This window comes from Mustela putorius, unplaced genomic scaffold (assembly GCF_011764305.1).
Source record: "Mustela putorius furo isolate JIRA1106 unplaced genomic scaffold, ASM1176430v1.1 tig00000785_pilon_pilon_pilon, whole genome shotgun sequence".
Taxonomy (NCBI): Eukaryota; Metazoa; Chordata; class Mammalia; order Carnivora; family Mustelidae; genus Mustela; species Mustela putorius.
The window spans coordinates 4,196,397-4,210,038 of record NW_025421480.1 but is presented as its reverse complement, the minus strand read 5'-3'; the positions used below and the strand labels follow the sequence as shown (position 1 = coordinate 4,210,038).

At 43.7% G+C, this 13,642-nt stretch overlaps 1 protein-coding gene across 1 annotated transcript in view; it reads right to left on the bottom strand.

The window, feature by feature from the left end:
* The window catches only part of FMN2 (formin 2), a 372,598-nt gene that overhangs the window by 16,197 nt on the left and 342,759 nt on the right, over positions 1-13,642 (bottom strand). Inside the window, 1 exon segment of the mRNA XM_045084643.1 lies at positions 13,421-13,570. Coding sequence (XP_044940578.1) covers positions 13,421-13,570 — 150 coding nt within the window.

The following is a 13,642-nucleotide window of genomic DNA, read 5'->3' as shown; positions in this document are numbered from 1 at the left end:
CCAGTTCATGCTCTAGTACTCCATGCAATGATTCTTTCATTTTGCCTTTGTAAAATGAAAACCTTAAAAAAATTATTCAGAGCTATAGGAAATAAACCCATGCACAAATGCCATACAGAATTGAGTGCTTCTGCCCTAAAAACAACACATGAACTTAAGAAAACATCAATATCTAAATCTAGACTAACTTTTAAAATGAGAGCTTTTAAGTTATCTATGAGCGTCCGAAATTCTCTAAACTGCTGAAATATACTCGTTTCAATTATTCTTCCGTCTTATTTACATCCTCCAGACATTTGGAAAATTTTAATGTGGCCAAATGGGATTCTGTCAAACCTTCCCAAAATGTTCACCCCTAGGCCGAAGGAATGTGAACCAAAGAGGTTAATTTTTTTAAAAAAAATAATTGTATCTCATAAAGTTAAGAAAAACTATGAATATGCTTTTATTCTGATGTTTTATCCCTATAAAATATGTATTACCTAAATGTGTACGAGTAACTCGAGTAGGCTGCTAGTCCTTCCCTTCTCCTCACCCAACCAGCTCTAGAGGCTGATCTCCACATGTTGTGTGACAAACTGAAGTTTAAGGACTAGTGATTCTCACAGGCAAACTTCTACTTCTGGCTATTTTAGATTCTAAATAAAGGTCTTGGATTGGGGTAACAATTCTGATCTGTGGGTGTTTCCTGGACCATCACATACTTTATTCAGTGCTGACCTAGAGATTGTGTTGGGTGCCGCAGATTCAGGGCTCAGCCCCACAAGACTGCCCCCCTTCAGATGCCAATGCCAAGTCCGGGCTGCCACCTGTGCTTCCCACCCACAGGCTAGGACGGAAGGTTAGAACAACCTCCTCGCTGGGTGCAATTAATTGGCCAGAACAGCTCACAGAACTCAGAGAAACATTTTACTTACTAGATCACAAGTTTGTTATGAAAGGTTTTGACTCAGGAAAGCTCAGGCAAAGAGCAAGGTGTGTGGGTCCCTTTAGGGTTTTATGGAGGTTTTATAACATAGTCATGATTAATTAAATCATTGGCCATTGGTGATTGATTCAGTCTCTCTTCCCCAAGAGGTTAAGCGATGGGACAGAAAGTTCCAACCCTCCAACAATAGGCTTGGTTCCCTGGTCATCCTTCGGTGACCTAAGGGCTTTCTAAAAGTCACCCCATAATCTAACAGAAGACATCTTTATAACTCTCATCACCTAGGAAATCCCGAAGGTTTTAGGAGCTCTGTGTCAGAAACTCCACTGAAAATCAAATACATATTTCTTATTACAAACCACAATATAACAATGCCTAAAAAACATGAGTATTCAAAATACTCTTTTGAAACAGAGTGAATGTCTATATAATCTGGCATAATTTTAAGTTTCATCGTTTTTCAAAGTGATGGTAAATGTAGCCCACTTAGATGCCCATATTATAAAACAATAGAGAACTATTAATAGGGCTTAAATATATGGAAAAAAGCACTAATTCATTAATATGACTGTAGATTATTTTGTTTATTAAAAAAATCAAACCGCTGGGGGCACCTGGGTGGCTCAGTCAGTTAGGCACCCAACTCTTGGTTTTTGGCTCCGGTCATGATCTCACAGCACGAGACAGCTCTCTGGATCCGGCTGTGTGCTCAGCAGGGACTCTGGTTCTCTCCCTCTGCCCCTCCCTGACATTTATAAAAAATATTTTAAAGATATTTTAAAAGCTATAAAACATAAAAAAGCCACACTTCTGTCTTATTACTGGGTTCTGATACATATGACCATGACACAAGACTACCCTGATGGAATACTAAGTCAGGACACTTCTACTGCCCCAGTGCTCCGACTCTGGGGAGACAAGGGTCACTTTGGGTTAATGGAACTCAGGGGCTCAGGCCCTCTCGTCACGTGACTGCCACCTTTCCCTCCAGGGCACTCCCCATCCCTCATCTCCCACCTCCTCCTCAGAAGCACACTGCGAAGTCCTGGGAGGGACGGGGGTGACCTCACGACTCCGGGTCCACTCTGCTTCCAGCAGAGCAGCTGCAGCCTCCACCAACACACTCCGAATTCGGTCCTCAGTGAGTCTGCTGTTTCTGAAAATTACGATTCCCTTCTAAAAAGCCAGAAAGCCTGAATCTGCCAAGTCTCCAAAGGACAGGGTGGGCCTACTTGCTCACTGTGCCCCCGATACTTTGATTCTCGTCTGAGCCTCTGCCAAGGGCAACCATCAGCTAATTCCCTACAATGCAACGGGGGATGCAGGTCACGGTAGAAGAGGGCTGCACGCCCTTTCTGTAAAGGCAGGAGTGGCACGACCCCCATTCTGTAAGGCACAGCTCTCCAAAGAGGACTTTATGTAGCTCAGCATCAAGTTTTAAATCACTCAAGGAAGGATTCTGTAAGGACACATACGAGCTTTTCTCCAGCGAGAGGTCAGTGAGCTGTGGAGACGCGCTGGCCTCGAACACTTTCCTTCATCTAGCTACCGAGTGTGACACGCGGGGGCCGGTCTAGCTGCTATTCCTAAAGGGAGGGGCAACCTTTATAGTCAGCTGGAGGCGGAGCATAGCCAGGGCTGATGGGACAGGATGGAGACAAAGCCAGTGGATTATTTAGAGGATGTTTAACAGGATTCAACTAAGAGAAAATGACAGAGGAAGTTAACAGAAAGACATCCAAAGCATCGAGGACCCTGAGTTGTTTTATTCCAGTTCTTAGGAGATAAAAGCAAAATAAATCCAAATGGAATGAAATAAAGTAAAATATAAAATAAAATAAAATAGTAAAATAAAATAAAATAAAAACTCAACACAATGCAAATTCAAAAGGAGTGAGCTGACTTCCGTGTATCTGTATATTGGTAATACTGTAATTAGAAAAGCTAAATTGCAAAAGTTTTACCATTTTAGTAATTATATTTAGGTATGATGCAATTTTCATTTTTTTGGGTTCTGCAACATTATTAGTCTTAAAAATTGCAAAATCATAGCTCCTAAAACTGAGAGCAGGGACGCCTGGGTGGCTCAGTCAGTTAGGCGTCTGTCTTCTGCTCACGTTGTGATCAGGTCCCACATCGGGCCCCTTGCCCTGCAGGGAGCCTGCTTCTCCCTCTGCCTGCTGCTTCCCCTGCTTGTGCCCTCCCTCACCCTCTCTCTAACAAATATATAAAAAATTAAAAGAAAAAACCTCTAAGAGCATTAGAATTTGAATTTGCCCTGAAATTATAATATGCATAAAGGATTATGTATTTATAGTAACTTAAATGATGATGATGACGACATTGACTTGAAGGTCCTTTTAAGGAGGAACAAACCGTAAACAGTAACTTTCTGTATGAACCAAACACCCCAGGCTTACGTGATACCAATCTGCCGTGATGTTTGCTCAACTGACAGACACTTGCCTTCACTAGAAATGCCAGTCTCCAAGGCCACCTTGTCACTCCACTGCCAGTTCTTTGGCATCAACATGGTCAGTCTTCACTGAGGGCCCACGGGCTAGGGTGCGCCACACGGTGTCTGTCCCTATGATTGTCTCAAAATTCTACTCACGACCTAGCAGCTGCCCATGGTTGAAACTGCTAAGCCCAACTGCGTGTGACAAGCAGAAGCAAAACCCCCGAGCAGCACGTTGGCCAGACGGCCTGCAGGGGGGGTGGTGGTGGTCCTGAATCAGCACCCAGAAAGGCCAGGAAAGGGCTGGGGACGTCACGTTGAGAGGGTGAGCGGTTAACTAGACAGAAGTGGGAGACGCGAGGCTTTACCCCACAGCGGATGCAGACAAATTTCTTTTCCTTTTGTTTTCATTTATGTTAACTCATTATTATATCCACTTGTTTGGCAGGTATTTATCACTTCTTCAGAAATACAGGTTAAGAAAACTTGACGATCTACTCCCATGCAGATAAGATTTGAAAAAAAAAATGCTTTTTTGCAATAGATGAATAATTTCAAAATACATACACAAATATTATGTTATGTATATTTTTAACATGACTTGTGATTTCCTGAAATGGGTTTACATAGAGAAAGCCCTGGCTCATTTCATCACTATAGAGTCAAGCTATTACAAATTACTCATCATCTAAATTGAGAGGGACTTTTTGATTTTGGGATGAGCTCTGCAATTTCTTTTTTTACAGTTTTTGCCAGCAGATTTATTTATTTATTTTTTTAAGAGTGGGGCATTTCTTTTTTCTTTTCTTTTTTTTTTTTTTTTAAGATTTTATTTATCTATTTGACAAAAAGAGAGCACAAGCAGGGGGAGCAGCAGGAAGAGGGAGAGAGAGAAGTCGGCTCCCCACTGAGCGGGGAGCCCAATGTGTGGCTCGATCCCACGACCCTGGGATCATGACCCGGGCCAGGGGGCAGGTGCTTAATAGACTGAGCTGCCCAGGCACCCTGCCAGCAGATTCATCTCTCAATTTTTGATCTAGCTAATATTCATGTGAGGAGTTAATAGATTTGTGTTTCATGAGTACTTACCAAACTCTAAGGGCACAGGGGAAAGCCTGAGAGTGTACCAGGAAGGAAGACACAAGAGCCAGTGCAAACTTCTAGACCATCAGCCATCTAAACAGATCATCACAGGCGGTCAGCATGTGATATCAATTTGCCGTGTCAGCACGTCCAACTGTGCTCCGCGTTTATGCTTACTTAGAACTCGATGTGAGAAATCGATTTACTTAAAAAAAAAAGCTTTATTGAGATATCATTAACGGACTATAAAATTTGCCCATTTAAAGTGGACAACTCAATGTTTCTTTTAGTAAATTCACAGGGTTGGGCAGCTATTTAATTTTAGAACATTCCATACCCCCCAAAAGAAACTTCACTAACCATCCCTCCTCATAACTCTCCCCCCTAAACCCCGACACACTATCTAATCCTACACGTTTGCCAATTCTGGACATTTCCCATAAATCAAATCATACAACAGATAGCCTCTTGTGACTGCCCTCTTTCACTTAGCGTAACATTTTCAAGGCTCATCCATGGTACAGCATATACCAGTGCTTCCCTTTTGTTAGTTGCCAAGTAATATCCCACCGTAATAGTCACCTTTCATTTACCCACTCCTCAGCTGACGGGCGTCGGAGTCGTTTCTGTCTGTGGCATATTATGACAAGTGCTGCCATGGCCACATGTGCACGCGTATTTGTGTGGACGTACGCCTTTACTTCTCTTCAGTAGAAACCTCGGGCGGGGTTCCTGGGTCCCGCAGTAACTCTAGGTTTAACCTTCTGAGAAGATGCCTCGCTGTCTTCCACAGTGGCTGCCCCGTTCCTGTAGCAGAGCGCGAGCTTCCCGAGTTCTCCTCATCTCCCCCCAACACTTGTCACCCTGCCTGCTTCTTCCTCCCCGGCCATCCCAGGGTGCGTGTCTCTTTCTGGTTTTGATCTACATCTCCGTGAAGGCTCATGATACACGGCATCTTTTCATATGCTTACTGGCCTCTGTACGTATATTCTCAAGACCATTCTCCATTTCCTCCCCACAAAGACACACGGATATCACCTGATTCCTTTTGTATATCCCACACTAAAATACATATCCTTAAATCTCTTCAGGGCTGATCTCCATTCCTGGTTCCCTCACATACACCCCGTCCGCCTCCACGACACACACATACACACTCCTCACATGCTCTCACAAATGATTCCTTTTAAAATGGAGTTTGATGCCTTATCACAGTTGCTTCTAAATCTTAACCAGTCTTCAGCGCAAAACCAAGTAAGTTAATTGCTATTTGTCAAATATAATAACTACCGACATGTCTTGGTCTAAACTTTGCCATCAGCTTCAAATCTGTTGTAGAGACCAAGACCTGAAACACTGTGGAGACGATCTCTTCCATCTTTACCTCTCGTGACTAGTCTCTGATGCTCCATTATTTACTTTAGAATTCCAAGCTTTTAAGAAGAGTTTCTCATCTCTCGACAGCTTCTCTCCCACTCATGGGAAGAGGGGTGGTGTCTGAGAGTGAAATCCTGAGGCAGAGGAGACACAGCTTCCCTGCCGCAAGAGTTCAGAGTCACCGTGGAGAACAGCATAGTGGGAATGAACTCTGGGGAGCCTCTGACTTCTTACATTTTTCATTATCTTAAAAATCCAGGTTCTGGCAGAAACCCAGACAAACCTAAGAATTGGTTAATTTCACATTTTTCAAATCTAACAGATCTAGACCTCTTCCTCTAGCAGACTATAATCATCATGTTGTTTGAGAATAATCCTCTAACAAAACTTAAAGTGACCCCTTAAAAATACCATCTTGCTTGTAAAGGAACAACTTGTTTTCAGCCCATATAAGTTACGTGATGTTATTTTTAATAGGTAATTTAACATATCTACTCCATGAAGCACATTTTGATCCAAAATGGTTTTATACAAACTTTGCTAAGACATCAAAAAACATTTTTAGCAAATGCTGAAGAGAAACTAGTAATTGCTCAGACAACTTTACAAGCCTCTACAAATTTACTGGAAGATATCGCAATGTTTAAATCCTTTTCAAAGCAAAAAATATCTTTGGGCAAGCTACTTTCCTGGCCCTTGGTCCTGATTCTCTGATGGGGAGCTGGAACCAGAAACCCTGAGGGTTGAGTTTCTTGAGTTTCTTCCATTTTTGAACACGAGGCTTTTGAGAAAGGATTTTCCAAGATTTAAAAAACACGTCTTGGAAAATGGCACGATCAAGAAGGCAGGCACAGATCTTTTCCATCTAATGTTCACCTTATGATTTTACATCATTCTTGGAGAGCTAGGTTCTGGAAAATAAACTTCCTGATATTGGAGGATGCACATCTTTCCCCAACCTTGCCTTCGTAAATCATCTTAGGAGAGAAAGGGTAAGTTTGCATTCTTGATCTCTGTCACCCTGGATAATAGGAGCTTGTCAGTGTCGGAGGTGAGACTTGGAATTTTCGGACCCTCTACCACGGGTACGGCTGCAACCTGCCGATAGCAAGTTCGTACAGGTGTGCCTCCAAACTGTGTATACAGCGCCCCCACTTCCTCTCATCTCTGTCACCTTCCCCTGGGTCCACAGCATCCCGTCTTTCGCCTGGGCCACATATTCTGTTGCCCCTTAACATGGCTTCTCCCTCAAATTCTTTAAGTGTCAGCATAAATGTTGCTTCTTCAGAAAGGCTTCCTCTGCCCACACTTTTCTAAATGAACCTCCTCTGCTTTTTGCTTTGCAAAAATGGTTCACTATTTTCCTCACAGTACGAATTTCAACCTATAATTCAAAACCATGTTTATTTTTTATTGTCTACTTCTCTCACTAAAGGGTAAGAACCATATGGCCCGAAAATATGGCCAGCACACAGTAGAACACAAGTAATTTTGAATAAGTTAATAAATACATGAATTATCTATTATGTATTAATGCATATTAATTACTCCTCTAGTGAATGTAGATCACAGTACAGTCCCTACACATTCTCAGATTCCACTGTCAATTGTTGTGCCAAAGTTTCTACGACAAAAGTCAGATGCAGGAAGAGAATTTCATTATGTGTTGTTCCTCTAGACACTGATGCCTCAATTAAAGGGGTAAACGGTTGGCTAAATTCATTTAATACTGCAACACAGCAATGCAGTCCAAGAGGCAATTTCATCTAGGTATCCAACAAGGACATTATTACATAACAATAAACCTTCTTCCCTTATCTCCATTCTTTAGATTTACTTTCAATCCCTTTGAAAACAGTCACTTCCTTCTATCCTAACGATGTCCTGGTTAAATCTGAAAATACAGTTCTCTTAAATATAAATTATGGTAACAGGAATATTAACATGGCATGAGGTGCTCCCCAAGTTCATGCATCACCTTCTATAGCCGAGCATTCAAATCCTTTTCCTCTAATTGCAGATTTCAGTTAGGCAGAAACTAGACTTGATTGCCACATGCTTGCAATGGAGTAGTTACCCTTTCTCCTGGGTCATCAAAGACTACGTGTCTCAAAATAAATAAGCCAGTAAATTAAGTTAGACAACACTTTAAACACAACCCTTACTAGTGTCACAATTGATTTGTTAAATTAAAATGTCTTAAGTCAACTAAAAACAAAATTCTGATAGACCACAATGCCAGAGCCATATTACCTTGCCTAGAATGCCCTTACCTCCCTGGACTGCCTGTAAAAATCCTACTCCAACTCCAATCTCTTTGTCGAAAGTCCTCTGGACAGAGTTAAACCTTCACTCCTGCCTAGATTTCTCCCATTGCTATAACACTATAAGCTATAACACTATAACCGGTTAGCTCAACCAAGATAGGACCTTCACCAACTGGACTTGAATGTCTCCTGTGCATAGTAAAAACTCCATATGGAATGTGAGAATAATTACAAATAATTTCACAGAACTATACAGCTGAAGACGTTGAAAACCTGAAGTCTCCTTACAATAGAGCAAAAGTGAGAAGTGGAGTTGTTTGGGGCCCCACTGTCTTCTCCCAGGACCACAGGTCCATCAGGGTCAAACACGTATTCCTAATCAATCCACATTTCTTTCCTCTAATTCATACAGCTCTTACTGTCCAAGCTCCATATGGATTCTTCGGTGGCTAGGCAATACCGACGCCACTGCGTTCCTGAAAATAAAAGAGGTAAGGACAGCCCAGTCCCTGACATATTAACACTGTGCTATGTGGGCCCTTTGAGGAGAAGTTCAGCAGAATAAATGTTGGTTTGCCCTCCCTCTTCTGAATATACCAAGCTCATTTTAAAAAATGTTTTCCCATATGTTTTGTGTTGCTCAGTGATGACAAGTCTAGATTTTTTTCGAGAAGGATTTCTTTCTAACGATTGCATATGCCTCACTGCAAGTCTATGGAAAAACACCTTTTCTGACTTGACAAAACCGGTGTCAGTTGCCTAAAAGCATCAAAACAGGAACTCCTTTCTGTGTCTTGATGTAAGTAAGAGGGATGGACCGCGTGAACATTCTCAAACAAGTTTGCCCTTGGACGCATCATCAAGACACTATGTATCCACAAAGTCACTGAGTCACAAACGTGCCTTGTATCCACTGAATATGTTCTTAAGATGCTTACCATGCCTTACCGATATGTTACCTTTGTAGCTAGCCATGATCAGGGAATCATTTATATTAGATGATGGAGGAAGAGCCACAGAGCCCTGGGGACGTAGGCACCGTTAACACACCGTAAATATATTAGCTCGTTTAGTCCACACAACAACGCCGCAAGAGAGGTATTACCATCGCCGTTATGCAGTTTAGGAAACTATGACTTCCTATGGCTAGGCTGGTAAGTGGGAGAGCGAACTCAAAAATCCTCGTGTTTTCCAAACTGTATCAATCAGGAAGAGAGCAGACCTTTTTAAGACCTTTCACAGATGTGTAGGAATTCACCCATTCAAGAAATATAGTTACTCAATCATAGGAATCATCAGGGCAAAGCCAGAAAATACAAAGTTACTATCATTCCATAATCAGAACCAAATAGAAATGGTGGGACAGGAAATATTTTTACCCGATTTACAACCTTCAAGATAGTCAACCTGTGAATTCCAAATCAGACCAAGGGACATCGTGAAACCATCGTTCAGGTTTTTTCTACCATGCTAAGAAAGTCTGCTAATTACGCAGGTTACTTTTAAAGGTTTAATAAATTTGGGATAGGAATATTATCATTTCCTTCTGTTGGAAACTTCTCTTCCCTAACTCCAGCGACTGTTATGAAGGGAGCTGTCGATCAGGGCAGCCCTCCTTTCTGGCTGCACATTGGCATTTGTGAACGACCGAGCTAACTATGGTACCCCACACCTCTGGCCACAGTGCCTGATTCAGAACTGGGTACAACTCCTCTGGAGTTCTTCCTTGGAATTTTTCTAGATGGTGGAGAGTGCCCTCTCCTACTCGGTTGTGAGAATGTGAGTCATGGCTGTGACCAATGGCCATGGCCACCCAGGAATGGTCAGGAATAGCCTGACTTGGAAACTAGACTGAACCACAGAGAGTGGTAGCAGGGAGATGAGAGGGGGAGAGAGCGAGACCAGGAGGACAGAGTGAGAGAGAGAGAGAGAGAGAGGGAGAGAAGAAGCGGAAGGAGAAGGAAGTAGAGGAGGAAAGAGGACATTCAGAAAGACAGATAGTGAGCGACAGCACGGACGTCCCTTACTAACCGCCACAGAATGCAGTTCCAGTGTCTACAGTCAGGCAACCCACATGCAAGTTCCATCCATGCCCTTCTGGGGTCTAACTGTCTAACAGTGCCTTTCCTTTTGCTTAAAGTATTTGGAATTTTTAAAAAATCACTTACAAGGATAAACTTAAGCTGTGTAGGAAAGCATGTTCATTACTTCGTAAGCTAAGTTATTCCCACGTCTGTGTCAAAGGCAATGATGTTAACAAGTCAAGTCAGCAAGTATTCATGGAGACCAGCAGGGTGGAAAGGCACTGGCTTAGGGGCGCTGAGAGCTACATCATAAACGAAGGTACAGAACTTCTCAGTGGGAAATGAGAACTAAAAGGCAAACGCCAGCACGGTTATGGGATTCAGTGAAAACAGACACGTCATTAGGCATCATCAGAGTATAAGACTGACAAAACAAAATAGGCACATGATAAATACAGGGTGCAGAGGAGGGAACAATCTGGTTGGGGTTACAGACACCCATTTTAGGTATCTGTAGCGTGATGTGAAGTTGCACTCAGCTCGACACAGACTGCACTAGATGTGTAACACCCTTCATTGACCACATCCTGTTTCTTAGCAATGTCTGAGGGAACGAAGCATTCCTAAAATGCCCTTCCATTTACGACAGAAAATAGGATGCAAAGCTTTCACTGGGCAAGGCTGGCTTCATGGGTGCTGTTTGTGCACTTTCTGTACTTGCCATCTTGAAACTGTTTAATAATTTTTAACAAGCTCCCCCCCCCCCCACTTTCGTTCTGTACCGTCTTCCTGAAAATTGTCACTGGTCCTTACACTAAGGAAAGGAACAAAGGTTTTCTACAAACCAATCAGACCAATGGTCTTATCAAAGCAGCCAATCTGCCAGCAGGTGAATTTCAGAAGTTAAAGGGCAGAGCACCAGGATTTGTAAAAGCGAATGATTCTGAACCGTGAGGAGCCTGCAGGGAAGGGCACCTGTCATCCGCCAGCTCACAACGCTGCCACCAAGGGGTGAGCAAAGTCACCGAAGGTTGAGTCAGAGAAGCCTGGGTACCGTCCTAGGACAGGACGGGCACAGGATGAAGAATGAAAGCGGCAGGTGGTTGGTTTTACCAGACGCCCAGTGGGGAGGAGCTGGTTTGGGTCACGTTAAATGCATAAAACATCAGGGAACAGTGGACCCGTACCCAAGCGTTACCTAGAGACACAGCTCGACCTCGTGGAGCCCAGGCTGAGGGAGACTGTGTGACCCTGGGGGGGCGGGGGGCAACCGCATTAGTCCGTCCCAGCAACTCCCTGAAGGGCATCTCCCCGGCTCCGGCGCAGAGTAAAGGCGAACCGCAGCCAAGGTCACCCACCTTGTGTCCCAGGCCCTCCGGCGGCACCGCCACGGGACCACGCCGCCCGCACATCGCCTCCCTGCAGGGCTGCCGGGACGGTGACCCCCGACCACCGCGCCACCCCTTCGGTCTCGCTGCCGCCCGACCCTCCTCACTTCCATCCTCACGAGGACTCTGGCCCCAGCCACCAAGCAAATAGCGGCGCGTGGTGAGACACCCCTGTCGGGGCGCCCCGCTGGCTCGGGGATGGAGCATCTGCGTCCGGATTTCAGTTCCGGGCCTGATCTCGGGGCGGTGAGATCGAGCCCCGTGTCCGGCTCTGTGCTCAGCGCGGAGCTGGTCCTTCCCTCGGCTCCTCCCCTGCTCGTGCTCTCTCTCTCTCTCTCTTTCAAATAAATAAACAAACAAACAAACAAACAAATAAATAACCTTAAAGAAAAAAAAGGAAAAAGAGCTATTCATCTCTCAGATTTGTACAGTTGTGTGACTGACTTGTCAGCTCTTCCGGGAGAATCCGTTGAGATGAGAGATGGCCCGTGGGGGCCCGTGGGGGCCCGTGGGGGCCCGTGGCGACAGGAAGGGCGGTTGTAGGGGATGCGAAGTCAAAAAACGGTTCCTCTTCACGATTTTCCAAACCGACAGCCCTTGCTTGGTAGAAAAATTTTCAGGAAGATAATATATGGCCAAGTCTGAAGCACACGGACGACAACTTAAGTGTGTCTGTATTTCAGTAATTCGCTCTCCTAGCTCACCTGCATGGGACTTGTGACTAAAGTCGCATCTTTTCGGTTAACCCATAAGGATGACCTTCGGAGTAGACTACTCTCATCTTTAGAATGAATATTTAAAGCATCTTCCCTTCTGTTCAGACCACTGTTTCCATTACTATTCACTGAGGTATAGCTTCTTCTATGAAAACACCGTGAAATCCAAGTAATTAATTACATGAGTTAGCACTCCCGCCACAGTCTATGTGCTCAAAAAACGCCAGCCATTGATTTCAACTGATTTCAGGATGTATGCTCTCAGAATCTACTGACAAATGAAAACTCGGCGGACAACCATGGTTTTGTATGTACGGAAGACAGTAAGCAGAAACTGTGGAATTCTGTGGCATGACGACCGAAGTCCCTCAGGACGCGCGTGTGCTAAAGATCTAAAGCAAAGTCATGGTTAGGGCAAGGATGCTGGAAAGCAACTGATTGGTTCTGCTTTAGCATGCGGCTTTCGGGGTGATTGTGCCTCATTTGCCTTCTTCCAGTAGACCTAGTTATTTAGGGCTGCTGTCCTGGGAGAGCTAGCCTTCCTCCTGAATTAATATTAATACACCTCTACAGAATTTCATAGTCAGTGACAAAGGCTTTATTTCATACACCCAAAAGAAAAAACTTCCCTTCATTCCTGAAAAAGTTTACTTTAGGAAATGTGGTATAATTCTACAAGAATCCTGAAAGATCTTTTAAAAAATACCAATCATCTGCTTCCTGGTGACATCTGCCAGAAACTTCAATACAAATGGTGAAATTTGGACAGTATCTCATGAACTGAGCAAAAACAAGACAAAACAAAAATGATTCATCTTACCTTTATACGGTCTTTGCTGTTGGTCTTTTGAGGTGAGCAGGGTTATCATCTCAGCAGGGTTGTTCCACTTACATGATCTGCTTTTTTGTGGTTTCCTCCTCACAGAAGTTGTTTTACCAGACGGTGGTCCTGGCAAACCATTTCCCCTGCTATGCTCTGCAGCATCAGAGCCTCTGGGCCAACCTTCTTACTCAAACTCCAAATTTTGTCAGTTCTCTGCACCCTGTTAGACTCGATATCCCAGGTTGAGGGCCATCTAATTTTTCATTTAGGCTAGAAAAGTTGGCAACCCCAGTGGTGTCACACCTAATAAAATACCAGTTTTAAAATGCCATTGTGCAAACGAAAAAAAACCCTACCTTTCTTGTAGAATGAGTTTGTTCTCTTTCTTCCAAAAGTCTTTAAAGTCAGAGCTGAATTCATGCCAGATACTGAAGAAAACATTCGGGGACACCTCCTTTTCTCCAAGTTTTGCCTTCATGAAGAAATAGGCTGTCGTCTCCAAAAAGCTGTCAAAGCACACACAGGAGCATAAAAGCTGTGATTACTTTCCAATATGGGATATTCTTCCTTCATCCAAA